Below are 22,533 nucleotides of genomic sequence, written 5' to 3'. Positions count from 1 at the left end.
ATTACTAGCAAAAAGCCCTAACAAATGCATATGTAAAAATCTTTAAATAATTGAGCATAATAGGGAAATGAGACATCAAATTTAAAAAATTGCTTTTTAATGACTCAACTGCAAACTAGCATCACAGACAGCATTGGAGGTAGTTACTGTTTACATACAACTACCATGTATCTAACAGATGCTTTTTCCACCTGAGTATGCAGCTCAGGTTCAACCCAATCAACCAATTGATGAATTAGAAGGAAACCTAACTGAAAAGGCTTTACTGTTCTGCTTGTTTCTCTTGCCTTCTTCACACAAGGACACATTATATTCTTACTGTACCCAACTGCTTAAATGAATATAGGTAGACCAGATGAGCTACAAACTCTGGCAAGTAGAAAGGCTGAGTTGATTCTTAACAAGAAAGCAACATCTTAGAAATATACTTGGAATTGTTTTCCTTTTTACTCTTAAACATGTTATCTACCTGCTTTTTATTTTTGTTGTATTGTTTTTTTGTTACTGGGGATTGAACCTGGGGCACTTAACCACTGAACTACAATCTCAGCCCTTTTTATTTTTGAGACAGGATCTTGCTAAGTTGCCCAGGCTGGCCTTGAACTTGTGATCCTCCTGCCTCAGCCTCTCATTTTTACTGGGAATATGGGCCTGCACCACTGCACTTGGCCTCTCAAAACATTTTAAAGAGTAAAGAAATGAAAATGAAGATATGCCAATACCTCTGTATAATGCAATCCTTCTCGTAAGCCTCTGGGGTCCACACGTATGTTTATGTGTCTACATTGATTCATGAGTTCCAAATGGCTGGGACACTGAACCCAAGATGAGTTTGAAGTTAAAGCTAAATGAAGCTGAAGGGATATTTTTTCAGAGTTTTCTGGCATTAAAAAGACCAAAAATTAAAATCAGCATTTCCTCCCTTTCATTTCAAAAAGTTCTATCTCTTGTCAAGAAAATTCAGCAACTTAGTTTGTCTGTTCTAAAATGTACTAGACATGGCACCCAAAGCACAATTTAAACAAAACTGTCATAAGTCTTCCTTGCCTTTTAGTGTACTCTTGAGGATCTCATTCATAATTCTCACCAGACACTGCTATGCCTTAAAATACAGAATTTTAGTGGACATGTTACATCATTGTGTGCAGGTAACAGAACTTGAGTGAAATAAAGACTGTCAAATATACAGTGATGAGTTTCCCTGACACCTGTTGTTCCCCTCAGCTGCTACTACTTCTCACTCTCACCTGAAAGCTCTGGCTTATAACCAAGTAGTAAACGGGAAAAGAAAGGGAATGTTATTTTACTATCAATTTAATAAAACATAGGTCACTGCAGTCCTGTCCTGCTGTTTTCCTTGGTGGTCGAGATGCTAACTGAATTACCATGGTACTGGGGTCCTTAATTGCTCTAGTTTCCCTTAAGTTTATTAACTTTTTATAGTTATTTATTTATTTTTTTTGCATTACGATTCTTAATTCACCATTATACAATAATTTATGTATAAATGTATAAACATCTAATTATATATGAGGTATGTTGACACCAAATTCAAATCTTCATACATGTATTTTGTATAACGATGAGGGTCTCCTTTCACCATCCATGCTATTCCCCTTCTCCCTCCCTTTCCCTCCCACCCCTATTCTCTATCTAGAGGTAATCTTCCTCCCTTGCTACTCTCTCAAGTTTATTAGTTTTAAATAATCATCTTGCCAATTCTTACTTCTCTTCAGACCATTGGCCACACAGCATCCCTCTGTCAAGCAGCATTTGTCTGAACCATCAGCGTGAACACTTCAGCTCACTGCCAGCCTCCTACTTACCTGTGTTCTCTGGAAATACAGGCTCAATGCCAACGCCATGATCTGAAGGTGCAGCCACCTGAACAGGATCTCGGAGGTAGATGCCACGGTTATTTCCAACAGTAACAGTAAAACCTAGTCTATTAGCAAATGATGTATTCTGAACGAGGTAGTCATAGGCTTTGTCAACCTAATTAAAAGAATATAACTGGTAAGATAAAATGGATGAAGAAAATATTTTATTACAAATTACCAATTAACTTGACGTCAGTTATAACAAACTACTATAAACAAAAAGTCAGTTTCTATATTCACTGTATACTACTCAATACTCCCTCCAACTCAGATGCCAATTCTACATTTTTACCACTAGATGAACATTCCATTTCACTCTGTTCACATTGTTAATGAATGCTGGAATTGATCCACCTGCCATTATGACTGACAAATTTTTGCTTCTACTTCTGTTTTGAATTTCCAGCCTCTATACGTCTGTTTCTCTTAGTATAACGAATCTGTCTTAACTATAAAATTTGGTTTTGGTTGTTTTTTTGCCCTACTATAACCACATAATCTGGAATTTATTTTTATTTTTTTTTAAAGAGAGAGAATTTTTTTTTTTTTTTTTTTTTTTTTGGGGGGTAAATGGACACAACACAATGCCCCTTTTTTTTTTTTTAATGTGGTGCTGAGAATCGAACCTGGGTCGCACCTGTGCTAGGCGAGTGCTCTACCGCTGAGCCACAATCCCAGCCCCATAATCTGAAATTTAGACACAGTGAATCATGTTACAATAGAAGATATTATTATTATTATTTTTTAATGAGGTAACTTTTTTCCCCCATAGCTTTATTCATTTATTTTTTATGTGGTGCTGAGGATTGAACTCAGGCCTCACATGTGCTGGTCAAGTGCTCTATCAATGAGCCACAACCCCAGCCCTCTGCATTATTATTTTAAGGGTGCTTTAAGTTTCTCATACAGACAACAATACCTGAATAATACCATGTCCTTGGGCAAATACTTCTATGTTGTCAGCCTTCACTGCAGTGTTTTCTAAAGCTCTTCTGACTGAATGAACTGTATAGTCAACATTATTAGCTTTCAGACCTAAAATTTAAAAAAAAAAAAAGAAAATTGTGTTAGTGAGCCTGCTACTGGCAACTTTCTTTCTCCAATCAGTGTAACAAGTAGTCTCTGGTTTTTCATGTCTTGAATTTCAACACTTATTTTAAAATCTCTTCTTAAAAACTGAACTCAACAGTCTGGCTCAATTGCTTGCATTGCAGACTTCACTCAAAAATCAATGCATACTGATTGGCAGGCTGCACAAAGGTGACATCAATGCACAAAGCAGACACCCAATGGCATCTGAATGATATTTTCTTTTTTAAAAATATTTTTTAGTTGTAGATGGACACAATACCTTTATTTTTATGTGGTACTGAGGAACGAACTCAAGTGTCTCACACATGCAAGGCAAACGCTCTACCACTGAGCTTTGGCCCCTGCTCCTGAATGACATTTTCTTTAAGGTACTATTGGTCAAACACCATGGTTACTGGCAGCAGATTTCAATTCACATGCATCAGGGAACTAAGGCAAAAGGCAGCTGAGGTTTTGTAACAGACCAACTAAATGAGAATCTTTAAGGACTGGATCCAGGGATTGTGATTTATTATAAGCTGCCCAGGGGATTCTAGCATGCAGCCAGGTTTGAAACTATGAGAAGGTTACAAAAGGCCTTTATACTGTTACTGATAAAAAGATGACTGCTGAACCATTTTTGTCCTCTCCAGAGCTCATGAAACACATAAAAATGTATTGTAATAAGCCATAAGAGCAAATCAAGGACATAATCAATTTTGTTCATGAGAATCCAAAAAAAAAAGAGCGCTATCAGAGGAATAGGTAGATGACCTGGATCTTACAGAATGCACAGGAATTTGGCACAGCCTGTAATCCCCACTGCTAGAGAGGCTGAGGCACAAGAAACCTAAGTTCAAGGCCCACCTGGGTTAAACACCTTGACTCACAATAAAATTAAAAAGGGCTGGGTAGCTCAGGGATACAGCACTCACCTAGCATGCACGAGGCAATGGGTTCATCCTCTAGCACCCTCACCCCACCCTGCCGCAGAATGCATAGGCGTCTGCAGGTCCGAAAAGGATTTAGGGGCAGAGATATGCTCAAAGATAGGTGACGCTGAATAGGACTAGAAATGAGGTAGAGACATCAGTGACCATCTGAAGAATTCTGACTCAAACTGGCAAATGATGTGGCACTGACAGGTGTTTTAAAATCAGTGATTAAAAAACTATTGGCATGGGCTGGGGATGTGGCTCAAGCGGTAGCACACTCGCCTGGCATGCGTGCGGCCCGGGTTCGATCCTCAGCACCACATACAAAGATGTCATGTCCGCCAATAACTAAAAAATAAATATTAAAAATTCTCTCTCTCTCTCTCTCTCCTCTCTTAAAAAAAACAAACAACAACAACAACAAAAAACTATTGGCTTTTGTTGTTATCTCTTGGCATCAGCAGAGATGAGTTGACCAGACACACGGGCAGAAGAAGACAGCTGGGGTAGTCGGAAAAGGGGTGAATGAAGAAGGCAGGGAGACCAACCTTGAACAGAGGGGCACTTCTGAGGAGGGAGCTTCACTGCAGCTTGTCCATCCTGAGTCCCAGGCCACCCTGATGGTGCCCTCTTTAACACTGCATATCATCCTAGAAATCCTCTGTTCCATTTAATTCTTCTCTATATCAGTTATCACATTCCAACGTGTAATACAAGCACTTTTAAAATTTTGTTCAAAGTCTGTCTCCCCCAATTATAACATAAACTTGAAATAGACAAGGTATTTTACATGTTCTGTTCATTAACTTAGCCTCTGATAAGCAAAGAGCCAATAAATATGTTTGCCAAATGAATGAATAAGCAAATGGTCATTATTACATAAATCATTTTCTACTCAAAACTTTACTTTGTATCCAGGACATTACCAAATAAACCATGTTTTCTCACCATGAGAACTGCAGAAAACATGCAGTCAGCAGTAGGAGAAGAGGGCGGTCACAGGCAATATCCTCACCTGAGAGTATCAGGGCAATGCCCCCACACGCGTTGGGGGAAGACATCGACGTCCCGTTCATTAGCTGAGTCCCCCTCAATGTCCAGTTAGGGACAGAAGCAATGGCTCCTCCTGGTGCACTGATACTCACGCCAAGGGCCCCGTCGGCACTAAACAGAAAGCCATTGAGGTTTGTTCATGATGGTGAAACTGGGATATATATGGGCATTCTTGAGAAGGCCACTGGTCAAATCCATTATAGTCCAACACCATGGACTACTTGTAGTCATTACATATAATGACAAAGATATCATCATGGGGAATCATGGGGGGGGTGGGGGTGGGGGGGACCTAGCACAGCTATTTTTCCAACAGGTAGCAGTTATTTTTTCCTCACAAGTGGACAGAAATCTGCCTGTGTGTATGTATATGTATCTGGGTCTATGTGTGACAGGCCAAAGATATCAGGTATATTTAGAGAGAAAAAAATAAATGTTCAGACTCCTTGGTGAAGTTTTCTACTGTTTATAATCTAATTCAGTATTGTATAATAGAAAAATAAAGTGGGTCATATATGTAATGTGAAATTTTCTAAGAGCCACATTTTAAAAAACTAACAGGAGACTGGTGAAATTAATTTTAATAACATTTTATTTAACAGAACATATCCAAAATATCATTTCAAAATGTAGTTGATAGAAAAGAATAAAAATGAGTTAGCTTACTTTTTTTTTTGCACTAAGACAACTTCAGAATCCAGTGTATACTTACAGCACATCTCAATTCAGACCAACCTCACAAGACTGGTGGCTGACAGACCAGACAGCTCAAGTTTAAAAGGACTACCTAGTTGAGGCCTTCAATAATAAGACTAAGGAGCTAAAAGCCCTTGGAGTTTATGATCACACTCATGCTGTCATCCAACACAGTTCTATTCTATTCCCCCACAGAGGCCGTTCTACCACTATGATTCTCCCCCAATCAATTGAGCTTTTGCTTCTGGCTAGAAATATTAGGGCAATTTGGTCTTACATTTTTACAGAGCTGAAGACAATGCACATATATCACTTCCAAAATGCATCAGTGGCACCTTTTTAGTGAATATCTTTACATGAATATTATTGGGTAAATATCTGTTGACCCATAAAGATGCTCACACCATATTCCTGAGTGACAAAAATACATGAACAGCATGATTTCCCATTTATGGTCAGAAGAATGACTAAAAGAATGTTTGCCAAAACATCACACATACATATATACCACTCACAGATAATGAGATTTAGTATGATTTTTACTTCCTTACTTGCACTATGTTATCTACCAATATTCACAATGAGCAATGGATATTTTATAATTGAAAAAATAACAAGTTGAAAGAGTCATGAATTTTAACTGAGTACTTTCAATTGCTCATTTTTACCTTTTCACTAGTCTGTAAACTGGCTGGCAAATCTTAAAGTATTTTCTAAGTATTTAAAAAAGTATTCTAAAAATGAGTTTAATGAATGTTTCTTTAAAATTAACAACAACAACAACAAAAATAAGTGATATTTTCCTCCTAAACTATTATACATAAGAGAAACTCAAGCCCTTTTATGTAGACATTATGGGGTAGTCTGTCTTGGAGAGGCCACACCCGCAAACACCAAGAAATAAAAAAAAAAAAAAAAAAAATGGTATGTGTAATGCTCAATACTGAAGGAGAGGAAGTGGTTTTCAAAGAAATAAAAAAAAAAAAAAAATATATGGTATGTGTAATGCTCAATACTGAAGGAGAGGAAGTGGTTTTCAAAGAGCACTATGGAATATATTCTGTTTATGATCATTAATCCATGTTTTATACTTTATACCTGTTTAATAATGAAACCAAGTATTTGCAATAATATTTCACGTGTATACAGGTAAGCATGCAACAAACTCTCTTAGAACAAATGATTTGTGAACTGATATCTGCTTTAATCTAAGCTTCCCTTACAATTCATGAGCTGTGTTGTTTTATTAAAATATATTCTTCATACATTTTTTGTTTTGTTTTGTAGTTTGGTGCTGTGAACTGAACCTAGGGCCTTACACATGTTAAACCTGTACTCTATCACTGAGCTACAACCCCCTATCCCTAGCACTTGAAATAATTCTTTAAATGTTCTATGGCAAATAAGATTGGCAAAGGTTGGAGTAAACAATTCTCTAATATTTTGTTTTTATATTGACCCTAACACATTTTAATAATTTGATACTTTAGTTAACTGAACAAAGAACACATAAACCTTTGCTAACTTTTGACTCTTAGTCATTCTTATTCAGTGACATTAGTTGGGCTACTGAGGGCAGTCTATGATCATGGTAGGAAATAAAGCGTTCCAATCCATAGAGACTGCCAGTCTATTTTCCAAGACAGTCTATAATAAAGTAATGGAATAAGATTACATTTTAAAGAAGAAATTACCTAGAGAAGATTAGGAAGATATGTGCAATTCAAAGAATTAACTTTTATCATATTTGCTCTGATTCTAGCCAATTTTTGAATCTTATCTTCCAGTATTCTTTATTATCTAATTTATACTCCAAACACATCCAACTACTAGTTACTTCCTCCCAAACCACTTAGTTTCGTATAATAAATTATTTTTATAGTACAACCTGCTTATCTTTGGGTTCAAGCTGTCCTCACCATATAGAACTCCCTTCTCTCTCAATGTTCTATCCATGCTTTAAAGGTTGACTCCAATACTACCTCCTACATGAAGGGTTCAGGTGACTGCTCCCACCTCTGTGGTCCCATTTTCTACAATGACATTCTGAATGTGGATAACAACCTTCATGCCTTGCCTATTTAGTGCTATGTTGACACCAAGATATTTGCTGATCTGAACTCAAAGTCTATTCTTCTAAATTAACTCCAAAGAGGCAAAGATATGAATTAAAATAGGCTTTATTTTTCAGAGGGTGCCTGTACTAACTGATGTAATAAGGGATTATAAAAATTAGGACTCAACATACCTCGAGAAAGATAATCAGTTCCCTGAATTAGACTAATATAGTTCAGAGGGTGTCAGCGAACCTAAACATCTGATAAACCTAAACACTGATAAATGTCATTTATCAATCAGAACTTGCTCACTTATGGATCTTATCCAAGAGGTTCAAAGGTTATAACTTCAAGAGCATGAACACAGGTGCACAGGCTCTGTAACTGCAATGCTTTAACAAACATTTAGGGCTTCTGTTACACCAAAGCTCAAATATCAAAATTATTTAAAACGAGGCCATCACCACTTATTATCTAAAACTCTGCCTCCCAGCCACATAAAATATAACCAAGTACATGTAATGGTCCCATGTACTGCCTCACCCACCTTGGGCCTCTTGAAGACCATGTGTACTGATTTGCAGGTAATTTCTCTCTCAGGGAATACTCTGCAACCATCATATCAGGGGAAACATAAGCACCAACACCTGTGAGACGAATTTTTATCATTAACAAAAGGAATCAAAATTCACTCAATGGATCTTAATTTTCCCAATGAAATCCACTGTTCACATGGATAAACTGCTTAATACCTATACCAATTCTCTCATGAAACAGAAGAGAAAATTTAACAGGGAAAAGTACCATGTATCACACATTATTCCAAGCCCTCTGCTAACTTAGAATGTCGTTATGCCATCTTTTCCTGATAATGTACCAAAAGATGTATATCTGTTTTTCTATTAGACAACTTATTCTGGGCTTCCTTAAATTGTAATAAATTCTAGACAAGCTGTTTTCCCTATTAGACTTTGTTTCCTAAGGACACATTTAGTCTACAGTGTTTTGCACTGAGGAGAGATACAATTAACATTTGATCACCATTTTGGTCTGCTTGTTTTTAAACATTTCTATTTCTAAAGCAGGAAACTAACCTATCACACTTGACGTGGTGCCACCTGGACAACCGACGGTGGAAAGGCATGGACCATTATTTCCAGCACTGGAAACGTAAATGATATTGTGCTTCCATACTGCTTCATTAATTACTTCACAGATTCTCCTGAAAAAGAATATTCCTTTGAATAACACTGTCCCATTTCTTATTTATATAAACAACAAATTACAAATGGGATTCAAACTGTAGAAGTTAAACAGTAACTATAAGGAAGGGGTGTGCATTCGAGTCACTCAGTTGACCTTCTTAAACTAAAAATACACAGCCTCTACTGCCTAAGTGTATAGAGTACCAAAATGCTATTTAAATATATGGTTACATAAATGTTGGCAGGTCTACTTTTGGTGGAATATGATATAGTGATTTTAAATGAGGTACTCATTGGATTTTAGCATAGGTAAGGAGTTATGAGACCAGTAAGTATAGGAAAAATGCTAGATGCAAAACTTTATATGGAAAAAATATATTACAAAGCACTACAATATTAGCAGTGTCTGGAGAGTAGGGCAGTAAATTGGTCCATTTCCACCCCCACTTGAAAGTATTTAGAGACAGTCTTCAAGGTATTCCTATGCATATTTTCACCAGGAATTATGTAACCCAAAAAGCTAGTATATTTAGTGGCAAAGATAAAGTGGAAATAAGGTACAACTGGTGACTGTGACTATAAGATGTGAGAAATCTGATCAGAGATCTTTACAGACAACAAGAAAACTTTACTGGCACTTATTAAAGAGAAAGAAGTTAGCCAGGTGCAGTGGTGCATTCCCATAATCCCAGTGGCTTGGGAGGCTGAGGCAGTAGGATCACGAGTTCAAAGCCAATCTCAGCGATTTAGGAAGTCCCTAAGCAACTCAGCAAGACCCTGTCTCTAATATAAAAAAGGGCTGGGGATGTGGCTCAGCAGTTAAGTGCCTTTGGGTTCAGTCCCCGGTACCAAAAAAAAAAAAGGGGGGGGGGTGGAGAAGTTAGATCACGAAAAAGAAAATGGAGTTAATATAAAAAAGGTATAGGGTAAAGATTCACCAAAGTCCCAAGTATGAATATCTGAGCAAGGAAAGAATATTGGGGAAAGATAACTTTAAAAGAATAAATGTCCAAGAAGAGGAGAATACACTCGTAGAAAAAAAAGATACTGAGGCAAGAGGAGAAGGGTCAGGATTGTGCGGAGGAAGAAACAAGAGGATGGGGTGCACACTGCAGGGCAGTCAAGTGTCCTCTCATAAGAAACACAGCAAAATAATTTCAAAACAACAAACTACAGGGTCTAACTTGGTAAAAATTCTCATTTTGAAAAGATTTCAAATATAAAGTTTTATAAACCAGATAACTGGTGTATTTTAGTGGCTTGGTGGTTGGAGACGCGGAGAGATGACTGGTAAATAAGAACTCTAAATACAGTAATTTAAATAGATACTACTGTGAAGGAAAAAAGACACAGAAACATCAGGTCAATGCCATAGCACTGGATTTGGAGCAATATGACACTGATGACACAGCAAGGGAGGAGGTGAGCAGGTTGAGGAAACACACTCTTCACGTGCAGAGAGTGCATGTGTCCAACCACCAGCGAGTTCTGCAAATTAGCTGCAGGGCCACTGAAGGGAACAGCAAGGTTTTGGCAAGCTTAGGGGTTGGTCAGGCAAGGCTGAGGAAGGCTCCAGGGTGACTGTAAAACAGTAATCATAACAATGGACAGTCTGAGGGTCTAATCTGGCTGGCAAGGAAAGTAAGGATGCCATGGAGCCATCAGTGAAAAATACCAGAGGGCTTGGTAGCCTGAAAGTCTCAGGAGAACAATTATGGTGGCTGGCTACCACAAGGGAGTGCTCAGTATTGAGATTTCAGGTATGGTGCAGTGACTGGTACTGAATCATAGAGAAGACACAGGAATTGGGGCCTGAGGGCTAGGCCACATGGTTTTCATCTCACCACAGGGCTGCTGTTGTCCACTGTGATGTTCAATCCATGTGTTTAAAATATTTCATGTATGCCAGCCGAGGTTCTACAGTAACAACTGTCAGGGAATACTCACCCAGAATTTGGCCAGTGAGTTGCTTCTCCATAGCTGTAGTTGACAAGATCACACTTATGATTTATGACTTCTATCATCTATTAAAGATTAAGAGCCTAGTTTAGGCAGCTGAACTAATTTAGTTTCTAATTTACAAAAACAGTAAGCAAATATAAAAGCACGTAATTATATAGTTTCTTGACCAATCATTCTCCAATTTATAAGTTATTTCCATACATAATAATAAATAAAAACCAAAGGGCAGGAGGAGACAAAACACTGTAGTAGTCAGTAAAAAATAAAACCAGTGTTTCTAGAATGGAATGGGATTGGAGGAGGACAGCAGCAAGCCTAGTTCTTACTAGGTTTAAAATCACTAACGTTACACGTCAAAATGAAATATGGAGTATTAAAAATTTTTAATTCCTTTTAGGCTGATGGAGCAAGCTGACTAAGATGACATTTTCTTTAAAAGTATCACAAAATTGCTTGCTGGAGAATTTACTAGAAATGGTAAGTATAAAATAGATATTTTCTTCCACAAAGGTTTTAAACCAAAAACTTTTTTCGTAATAAATTTTATTAAAAATGATTTTAAAAGTAGAAAATATTTTTGCTTTTAAAAATAACATCCTGTACACAAAATGCAGTTCAATGTATTCTTGGTAAACCAGAAGCACTTTTTAAAAACCCTAAAAATATCCAAGATTAATCATTAATCTAAATCAACAATTCATAAACACTCACAGCTCTTATGAGACCTGTGCCTGTTTCCATTGTGCTTAATCTTGTATCACCAATTTTTATTGATAGAATTTGAGCACCAGGAGCTACTCCATTCCGTTCAGGTTCTTCTGGAAAATGCCCAGCAGCTATACTAGCTACGTGTGTGCCATGAGCTCCTAGAAGCAACAAGGAAGGAAATGACAAAATATTTTCCCATATGAGAATTTTAACCATTCATTTCAATCTACATATTATTAGTCACTTCAGTCACTATATATTGGTTATATACTCTTAAGACATTTGAAAAAGTGTTTCACCAAAGAGGATATCCAAATGGCAAATAAGAAGGAAAAATGTTCAAATTCATTAGTTATCTGGAAACTGCAAATTAAAGCCACAATGAGATGCCTCTATGTAATTTTTCAGGATGGCTAAATTTCTGAGGGCTGACAGCAGAAGTGTGGGCTGGGTGGAAGTGCAAGCTGAGCAGGCACCTTCCTGCCCCTATCTACACACCTGACAGAAATGCACACACATGTACAACAAGACATTCACAAAGCATTCATGGCAGCAATATTTGTATAATTCAAAAACCAAAACAACTTTCAGGTCCATTAATAGTAAATGGACATATGGTATCATCAATTCACAGAACTGACAATTAACTGCAATAAATATGAACGTCTATGTACTGAGATGAAGCTCACAAAATAAGGTTGAACGAAAATTCCATACAAAAGGATTTATATTGTTTATATAAATAGAAAAAGGTCGAACCATAGGAAATTGCCATTATTTTATCATGTCTAACTTATAAAAGACAACATCATATGGCCCAAAGTAATGTGGCAATAGAAATGACGATAGTAGTTAAATTTGGGGTAGGGGTAAGGACACCGAGTAGAAAGATACAAGATGGGGGCTTTTACAATATTTTATTTTTGACGTGGGTGGTAGTTACACAGGATCATCTACTTTGTGATAATTCAAGGAGTATATAATTTGTGATTTGTATGCTTTCCTGTACATGTTACATATCAATAAAGTAAAATAAAAACCTAAGACTCTTCCCATACATGTTACATATCAATAAAGTAAAACAAAAACCTAAGTGAGAAGTTTCTTAGGAGACATGAAGAAAAACATGCCACTACTGTCAGGAAACCAACATAAGTACAATGATAACAGCAGGTGGCCCTGGGCCTATTTATATTAGGGACAGATGAGAGGTGGAGCTCCAGAAGCAATGAACAAGACCCTTCCAGGTGGGTTGGCCACCATGCTGAGACGACTTTGTTCTAACCAACTGCTGTCACATCCCGCAAGAAAATGTGCACCCAATGCTGCCAATTCTACTTCCTTACTTTTTTCCTAATCTTGCTGCCTGCACACAATAGTCACAGTGGTTATAGTAAAGAAGACTGACCAGGCCACAAACTGAAGAGGATGGGGAGCACCTGGAGGTCTGCTGAGGTAGTCCCAGAGGAAAACAGTTTGGGAGCTTTTAAAGTTCAACATATATTTAGCACATCCAGCCAGTTCTCCTTGAGATGGGTCCAAAATAAACAAAACCCTATTTCCACACAGAAGCTTATACACAAATGTTGAAACAACCTCAATGTCCATCAATAAGTGAATGAAAACAGTGAGGTACATTCACATGATAAAATATGATTCAGCAAAATGAGGAGCACACTACAATCACAGCAGTGACCAACCTCAAAATCACTATGCTGAGTGAAAGAGGCAGGCAAAAAAATCATATTTCTTATTCCACTTATTTAAAATTTTGGAAAATACAAAGTAATCTAGAGTGATAGAAAGCAGATCAGTGGCTCTGGGGATGTGGGCAGAGACTGGATCACAAAGGAAGACAGCTGGCTGCTGGAGGCAATAGTATCTTGGTGGTAGCTTATCAGGTATACATATATCAAAACTTATCAAATTATAGATGCATGTGCAGTTTACTGTACTTCAGCTATACCTCAATGGACCTGGGGGTGAAAGAGCTAGTCACCTTCCTTCATTCTCTTTTCTCCCTCCCCCAAAGTAACCATTTTGAAGCTAGTGTGCATAATCTTTGCATGTTTTTATACTTTCACCAAAGAAATATATACATAAATATTGCATAGTACTTATTTGGTATGTTTTTAAATTTTACTAAGTGTTTTATTATCAATATAGTTTTTCATTAAAACTAATTTGATTGCTATGTAATATTCCATAATATGAATAACATAATTTTTAAAAACCTACTGTTTTTATCCCTCGAGGTAAGAGCAAAAAGTTTTATATAAAGGATAGAACGCAGAAGGGGGGAGGGGGGAAGGAGGGGGGGACACCAAAAAAAGGGGCAAAATCCTACTTTTTGTTAATGGATATTTAGGTGGGTTCCAACCATTTTGAAATTACACAGAAAGCTGTGGTGAGGATCACTCTAAATGATTCTCCATATTCATGAGTGAATTTTTCAAAGGTGAATATATTTGGAAATGACATTACTATTTATAAGAATCATGTTGATGAATTTTGTGACATGGGTCATATGCTTACAGTCTCAGAATGGATAGTACATGGTTATGACTTTAAAAAACAACACAAATCAAACCACAGCTATGATTCTAGACCTAATCCTTTAGTGGTAATCTCTAGATTAAATTCTCTAGAAAGTTGCTTTGAGCTACAGAAATTTATTGTCTTGCTACTCCATAAATTTATCTCTCATTAGTAAATCTGAAACAGAATACCTCCACTGGTCACAATGGAGAGCAGGTTTCCATCATCATAAATATTAACAGAGTAATTCAACATCTCAGCTGTGCCAAAAGAACCATATTCTTGGGCTTCTTTGTAGTTTCTCAATACAGTAGATTTGCTCAAGTCCCCATCTTCATTTGAATCAATGCAGGCTCTGTTAATTGAAAGAAAAAGCAGGTTTCAAAATACATCATTTTCTCACCTTTCTAAAGAAGATCACACACTACAGTGTCCTCTGTTTTCTTCTTACTACCTTCCTACTCCCACCATCACAAACACAGCAATCCTTTGCTTCACAGAGGCAGCAGGAAGGGTCAGGTCAAAGAGTGCCCAGGATGCTTAAGCCTAGGCACAAAGGCCTCAGAATGCTGTCTGTTACAGACACCAGGCAGAAATCCACAGGGCCACCAAAGAAATAAGAAATGAGAACTAGAGCTCGGCCTGGAGCTTTAGGATAGGATGGTGCAGATACACGGCCTAGGTAGGCCTTAATTCCTGCTGCTTCTGTTAGTATTTAGCCTGTGAGCTGGATAGCTCATGCAGGATCCTTGAAGCTAGATGAACTATACTGAGTGCAGTCTCATTCAGACTTTGGGCAAACTTTTTTTTTTTTTTTATTATAAAGAGCATTTTCTACATAATTTTACTCTACTTGTTCTTTCCTCGTTTTGTTAGCTATTTAAACATACATGTACACACACATGTATATGTATGAAGCATCAAACAAAAATAAACAAGTGAAAGGATGATCAGTAGAGTAGAGAAAGGAGAATGGGGGAGGGAAGGAGGAGGAGAATGGGGGGTGTCACCCAGGACTGAAATGGAATAAATCAAATTCCATGCATGTATGATTTTTGTCAAATGAACCCAACTAGTATGTGTAACTATAATGTTCTAATAAAACTACATACATATTTCAAATACATTGGAAGACAATCTGATTAAAATTACATATATTAATTATTAAAAAAGTCATAAATTATACACAACATTTAACTATCAATATTATGTTTTTGGTTCTTAGACCTTAGGACATGTTTGTTTACATAAGAACTGTGTTTTTTCAAGTTAAGCAAGTCTCAGTCAAAATTGCTAAAGTGAACATTGAAAGCCCTCTAGTTTTGCACACGGATCATTTACCACAAATATCGAAGCACATGCATCATTAACAAACTAAGTATTTAGGAGGAAGGATCCTTCAAAATTTGTTTTTACACATATACCAACAGTGATATCCCAAAATGATCTACAACATTTCAAAAGAACTGAACACCTATAAGGAAAATGAAGCAAAAAGAAAACAAGTAGCACATCAAACAGAATCAGGATTGAGGTGAACATTTAAAATGTATATCACCAAATCATCTATGTTAGAAAGCGCAAAACATCTGTCTCCAAAATGTATGTAATTGGCCAGCATCCCTCCAGGAAGGCATCTAATAAGTGCTCCCATTTTTCCCTCTCAGTCTTCTGATCACCACAGTCTATCTTCCGAATGTGTCCATTTCTCTATTTCCACTGTTTCTTCCTTACCTATGCTGCCTGATGAGTTGATGGTCTATCTGTAGCTACAGTGATTTCTTCAAGTCTGATCATCTGATTCCTGCTTTAAACCATTCTACATCTTCCAATGGCTCTCATCATAATGTTGAAACTCCACAAAGGCCTCACTATCAAACCTCTACTTACCTCCCTATGTCCTCTTCCCACTACTCACTCCGTGGCCATACCAAGTTTCTACACTTCCTCCAGTGACCTCTATTCTTTTCTTCCACCTTCAAAGCTCTTTTCTATTTTCTACTTAATTAATTGTGCTGATAATTCATGTTTCAACTTAAGATGTTCCTTCTGGGAAATTCTTAATGCTTCTTAGTTTGGTTCCATGTTTAAAACACATGCTTCCACAGAGTCTAAAATTCATGGAATAGCTTCTATACTACAAAGAAGGCACTCAATAAACACTTGACAAATAATGAAAGAATTAATGAGTCAACAACATCCCACAGCAAATGCAATGACACTTTCTAGGTCAGCTTCTTATAATGAGCATCAGCGTAGAGTGACTCAACAATACAAGTATCTGCCTAAGTAACTCCATAGAGCACAAATATGAGTGTTGCAAGAGTACAACTTTATGAAGGTCTGGTTGGCTGAATTCAAGGAGCTGCTGTTGGAATCCAGAGAAAAGGAACATGGAATGAGGTTCACAGAGCATATGAGTGAGAGTGAGGAGAGGCTGAGATTAAATATATTATTACTTGACATTTTCCACACATTTCTTTGTCAATTATGGAAAGAATCCAGTTTTCATCAAGAATTACAAAGGAAATGTGACATAATGAGGTCAAACACCACCCAAAAGAAACTGATTAATAACCCTTTCTTTATGCAATTCTCTGTAAACAGTTTCTCTCCACCTGTTTTGCTCCATTTTGAATGAAATCAAGTTTGACACTATACATTCTGACAAATGCTCAAAGAAAAGAGTATCATTATTAGGTTACCTACTAAGTGCAGAGATAGGGGTTCATAATTAGAAGTGGGTAGGAAGGGGCAGACTTGACATTCTTAACAAAAACAAAACAAAGTACTTAAAGAATAGGTCACTTTACCTCCCCTCAGAAACAGGTGACATTTCTGAAATGAGAAATGAGAACATTTACAGATAGTAGCTAAATTGTAAATTCATGCTAGGTATTGTGAGATCTTCAAGAGTCTCCTCAAAAAAGTCTGAAATCAAAGTACTACAGGATATACTATATCATATTTAAAAAAAAGAAGGTTAAATTGTTTCTGGTAGCACCAGAATGCTATTTTTTCACTGATTATAATAAAATTTTCTAAAATATTCCTCTGGGATTTTAGATTTTTATCAGTTCTATTGTCTGACTAAATATCATTTCCAACACAAATATTCTAAAAGAAGTATCACGCATAGTTGTTAGCCAATGGCTACAAGTGAATCATTTTATCAGACTGCTGGAATAAGGAAACTTTCTGGAAATACACTGGTGCCCTGGGCTCTACTACTATTTAAGAGTTCAAAAGGTTTGTCCAAAACTAAAGCTGATTTGGGTCTCAAATAGATTCACTGAGTGATAATGTCACATAAACCAAAACTTTGTATAGCTCTAAGAGTTTAATGTTCTTCAGAAAGAGAGAGAGACCCTTTCAAGTGAAGATCTATACAATACAAAAAACTCACCTCCAAGCTTCACCATCATGCCATACCAGGCAGTCATACACAGGGCCAGGATCACTATATTTTTTCTCAAAAGAATTTAGCAATTCCACTTGACTTTGAAGCTCTTCCTTGATTAGTTTGTTCACCTAATTAATTAAAAAATCAATTAATATTTAGTATACTTTGTGCTTCTGAAAGTTACATCAACATATGACCAAAGACACAGTGTTAACCAATAGTAAAATCATTTTTCTCTGGAAAACTGTAGTTCAATTACATGTTAAATGAATATAAAAGGAAAAAGTTAAATTTGTATATAGGTATATAGGACATTAGTTCCCTTTTTGTTAAACTGGGGATTGAACTCAGGGGCATTTTAACACTGAGCTACATCCTCAGTACTTTATTTTCTACTTGAGACAGGGTCTCACTAAGTTGCTCAGACCATCACTAAATTATTGAGGGGAGCCTTGAACTTATGATCCTCCTGCCTTAGTCTCCTGAGTGGCTGGGATTATAGGTGTCATTGCCATGCCCAACCTTAGGCCATTAGTTCTGAACCCTAACTGTCCTTTAATTAGTGGTTCTAGGAAGCTTTAATATCTCCCTCACAAGGCTTCAATTAAATTTTCTATAACACAAGTACAGTCAGTTTTAAAAGCTCTTCGTGTGATTCTAATAGCTGTCAGAGCTGGGAACCATTTTTGGTTAAGAAAAGTACATGCATGTATTAAAAGAATAATTCAGAAGGATAAACACCAAACTGTGGTGATCATGCCTGTGAAGTGAGATTATGAAGGCTTTTCATTGATTACATTGATTCAAAAACACTTAATGGGCAAGACGTAGAACAATGATTATTCTCATATACTTATTATGGGAATATAAATTGCTACAATCACTTTATGACCTACCAAAAGGCATATACAACAATGTTTAGAATAGGATTATTCTTAATAATAAAAAACAAAGCAAGAAACAATATGAAAAATGGACAAACTGTGGTTCATTCTTGGAAGAAAACATCTGGAGTAATGAAAAAGAACTGCAGCACCCAGAGCCTGGATACACATCACACCACTATGCAAAGGATGTGCACAGAAGACCACATGCTGCCAGCTTCCACCTCACCAAAACTACCCTGTGGTACCACCAGTCAGGGAACAGCTGGCTCTGGGGAGAGGGGTGGATTTCCTGGTGCAGCTTATAGGAGAGAATCCAAAAGACACACTTAGCACTTACTTTCTTTTACCTACATATATTATGTGCTAAGTTTTGAAACACTGATACATATGTAAATTGACTTCAGCTTCAACAATTATGGAAAAATATAAAATTGACCCGAGGAGAACATTATGAAAAAGGAAAATCTGCGAGAGCATTCTACTTATTCCCCAAGCACCCAGTTATATGGTTGTGTGGCAACATCTAGATACAAGTGACTAGCACCAACTTGGGAAGAGCCGTTGTTGGCAACATCAAATTCTTCCTGTTTTCTACAGGCTTCTGCAAGGGCCACTCTGTGAACAGGATCCCAGATTTTTTCCTTCCGTTCCTTCTGCAATGACAAAAAAGTGACCTTATGATTCAACTGACAAATACTCAGTTAAACCTCAATGATAGTTTATATACATGGACTTTGATGTCAGCAGATATGATGCTCGACCATTCTCATGTGAGGGTTTAAAAAAATCACTTCTAAGGAAGTTGATGAAGTAACAGATCAATTATTAATAAGTGGTTAGTTAATTCACTGCAGTCAGAATTTAAGAGAATAAGTTTACCGAGACATGTATTTTTAATATTCATATTCTCCAATTTAAATCCTCACCTTCTCTAACAATACCTAATACCATGTTCATAACCTGAATTTTCATCTAAAATAGGAAAACATGGTATCCTGGGCCCACACAAAATTTGGGAATACAGTGAAGCAAGAGCAAGCAGAGGACCAGAGGAAGGCTGTAACTGTGTTTCAGACATGTGTTCCTCCTCAATTTCCTTCCTCTCTAGGTTTTTTTCATCTGCTTTGACAGGATATGGTTCTGTGTTATTGAAACTGGCCTTAAATCTCCAGTTTCTTTAACCCACAGTGTCTCCTGACAGAAGTCTGCTAGTTTATGAAACCTTTCCAGAAAAATAGGCAATTCAGCTAAGCTAAAGGAAAGGTCCACTTCAACTTAATCTCTTCATTTGTATGACAATTTGTACCTATGCAACACAATTAATTTTAATAAACTGCACACAACTGCCATAGTGTCTGTGTACTTCAGCCTGAAACTTTAAAATAGTACTCAGTCAGAGTTACATGTATGAGAGTAACTTCTGGTTCATGGACCCCAGGGGAAGCAAACAACACTGTGATCAGATCCTGGGGCCACAAATCTTATCCGTCAAGATCAGTTTCAAGAACTCTATCTTTTAAAAAAAAAAAAAAAATATATATATATATATATATATATATATTTATTTATTTATTTTTTAGTTGTACACAATATCTTTATTTTGTTTATTTATTTTTATGTGGTGCTGAGGATCGAACCCAGGGCCTTGCACATGCTAGGCAAGCATTCTACCACTGAGCCACAACCCCAGCCCAAGAACTCTATCTTTTTTACCATTGAAACATTGGATGTGTATCAGTACTAGTGTCACAGCAGACTTCTAAAGTGGTACTGACCAATTCAGTATCCATTAGCCACATGTTGCTATTTAAACTTAAAACATTACATAAAATTACAGTTCTAATTCCATAGTCCCACTAGCCACATTCAAATTCTCAGTAGGCTTGGTGGCTAGTGGCTCCCCTAATGGACACAGCTGATAACCAACACTTCAAACACTCTCATCATTACAAAAAGTTCTATGGAATAGCACTATTTTAAAGCAGGCTCCTTACCACTCTTACTTATGACCGAGTTGTGTTTTTTACATTGCTATTTCAGTAGTGTTAGGTCGACTGATTCTTTTCTTAATACTGAATACTAATAAACTAGGAACAAAAAGGTCAGCCAAGGGCTGGGGTTGTATGTGGTACCTCTACCACATGCAAGGCACTGGGTTACATCCTTAGCACCACATAAAAATAAATAAAATAAAAAATAAATGTATGTAAAAAAGAAAAAAGAAGTTCAGTCAAACAGCAAGAAAAAAATGAGCAAATTATAAAAACTACAGGAACAAGAATAAATAAGGAGGCCTGGACTTTAAATGAGTTGTCTTTAACCTTTATCAAGTAAAAATCCTTTCAAAAATTCAATGAAAGCTCTATGCCATCTCCCAGAAAAACACGAATAAAGTATGAGTGTAATTTCAATGTGTACAGATTCCCCAACCTTATCCATGCATTCAGAATTAAAAACCATGCCTTTAAATGGATAACATTCCAATGAACAGAATTGATTTTAAACAGTCATTTTTTAAAAAGCTTCCAAACACCCGAAATAATTAAGAGTTAAGGAGATTTTATGACAATTTTATTTTCCCCCAAGAGGAATAAAATCTGAAAAAGGAAATATCGGAGTCACTGATACTAAGTTGTACATTACCTGTATCCTTTCCTTGAGAGCCTTTGGATAGAAGTCATAGCCATTTTTAATGCCAATATGATATTTGCCTGAAGGATTTGTCCAGCTTGTAGGAATCTATAGAAAAAAGAAAATTGTTCCTTCAGTCAATGCCTCCCAATGCCAATGATTCACCACTAGGGAGAATATTTTACATCAACTCCAATAGCTCATGTTGAATTAGCAGGCCCATGTATTTGAGGACTACTTTCAATATTCTAAGTAGTCACTTAATATCTCTGACTTTTTTTTCGTCTGTAAATAAGATGATTCAACTACACTTCCAAAGTGCTTCCAAAATATACTGTCTCATTAAACCTCAAAGATTATTATTAGTTCTTTTTCCTTTTCTTTTCTTTTTTTTTTTTTTGTGTGTGTGCAGATACTGTAGATTGAACTTAGGGCTTCAGACACATGGGCAAATGCTCTTCATCTAGTCCTATTTATTTTGAGACAGGGTCTCACTAAGTTGCTCAGGGTTGGCCTTAGCAACTGTGATCCTCCTGCCTTAGCCTCCCCAAGTAGCTGAGATTACAGGGATAGGCCATATTTTTTCTTTTTAGTTATAGATGAACACACAGTATCTTTATTTATTTCTGTGTGGTGTTGAGGATTGAACCCAGTGCCTCACACACACAAAGCAGGCGCTTTACCACTGAGCTATGGCCTCAGCCCCATGATTAGTTCTTAAACATAGCCGACACTTCATCTCCTCCTTCAATAGGCTAGTGCCCCAGATAATGGAGAGGGGAAGCAATTTAACAACCTTTTCTACACTTAAAATTCCTTTTAAGAAAAAGAACCTCACTCTCCTCTACAACACCACAGGGATAATGCAAAGATACTGAACAAGAGCTCTTCGAGTCCTTATGAAAAATACTCTATCAAACCATGTTAATTACATATAAAATCTTTCCAACTATCTCACAGTATTTAAAAATAACACTTGAAGCTTTAATTAATAGAATGATATAAACAGTATGCCCCGTTTCCAAATGGAGCAAGCAAAGCAACAAAGAGAAATTAAATTACCCACCCAAATAACAGAAGTGTCAAAAACTGGAACCTAGTTCCGTTATAGAGACCAAAAAATTCAGTACAAAGGACATAAGATTTAAAATCAGATCAATATGGCTGTGAATCTAAACTTTACCAATAACAAGGGGCAACTGCAAGACTATTTCTTCTTCTGGACAAGGAAGAAATCAATCCCTATTTTAGTATTCTTAAGAATAACAAAGTGCACTAAGCATCAACCCATCTGAAATGTCAACATGTGGGTATGTATTCATGCTCTCTGTAGCACAGGACTCCAACTATCAAGCACTGAAGTGTGCAGATTATAAGATGAGCCATCAACCCCTTGGAATTGGCCGACTCATCAATCCTCACTTGTGCATTTTCTTCACCCAAGTCCCTCACCCAAGTATCTTCTGGGCAGAAAACTTTTGGGTGAACTTTTCCCACAACTAAATAC

At 36.8% G+C, this 22,533-nt stretch overlaps 1 protein-coding gene across 4 annotated transcripts in view; it reads right to left on the bottom strand.

Moving 5' to 3' along the window:
• Tpp2 (tripeptidyl peptidase 2) overlaps positions 1–22,533 on the bottom strand; it is a 67,178-nt gene that overhangs the window by 31,983 nt on the left and 12,662 nt on the right. For all 4 annotated transcript variants that reach the window (XM_027938847.2, XM_027938848.2, XM_027938849.2 and 1 more), the window contains exons 3-14: positions 21,039–21,134; positions 18,944–19,048; positions 17,512–17,636; positions 14,297–14,460; positions 11,571–11,725; positions 10,845–10,921; positions 8,787–8,914; positions 8,240–8,339; positions 4,902–5,050; positions 2,800–2,915; positions 1,827–1,995; positions 723–880 (exon numbers count right to left, since the gene is read on the bottom strand). In XM_027938847.2, coding sequence (XP_027794648.1) covers positions 723–880; positions 1,827–1,995; positions 2,800–2,915; positions 4,902–5,050; positions 8,240–8,339; positions 8,787–8,914; positions 10,845–10,921; positions 11,571–11,725; positions 14,297–14,460; positions 17,512–17,636; positions 18,944–19,048; positions 21,039–21,134 — 1,542 coding nt within the window. The remainder of the gene's footprint in view (positions 1–722; positions 881–1,826; positions 1,996–2,799; positions 2,916–4,901; positions 5,051–8,239; positions 8,340–8,786; positions 8,915–10,844; positions 10,922–11,570; positions 11,726–14,296; positions 14,461–17,511; positions 17,637–18,943; positions 19,049–21,038; positions 21,135–22,533) is intronic.

The sequence above is a fragment of the Marmota flaviventris genome, chromosome 4 (genome assembly GCF_047511675.1).
Source record: "Marmota flaviventris isolate mMarFla1 chromosome 4, mMarFla1.hap1, whole genome shotgun sequence".
Classification (NCBI taxonomy): domain Eukaryota; kingdom Metazoa; phylum Chordata; class Mammalia; order Rodentia; family Sciuridae; genus Marmota; species Marmota flaviventris.
This window is presented reverse-complemented; position numbering and strand designations above follow the sequence as displayed.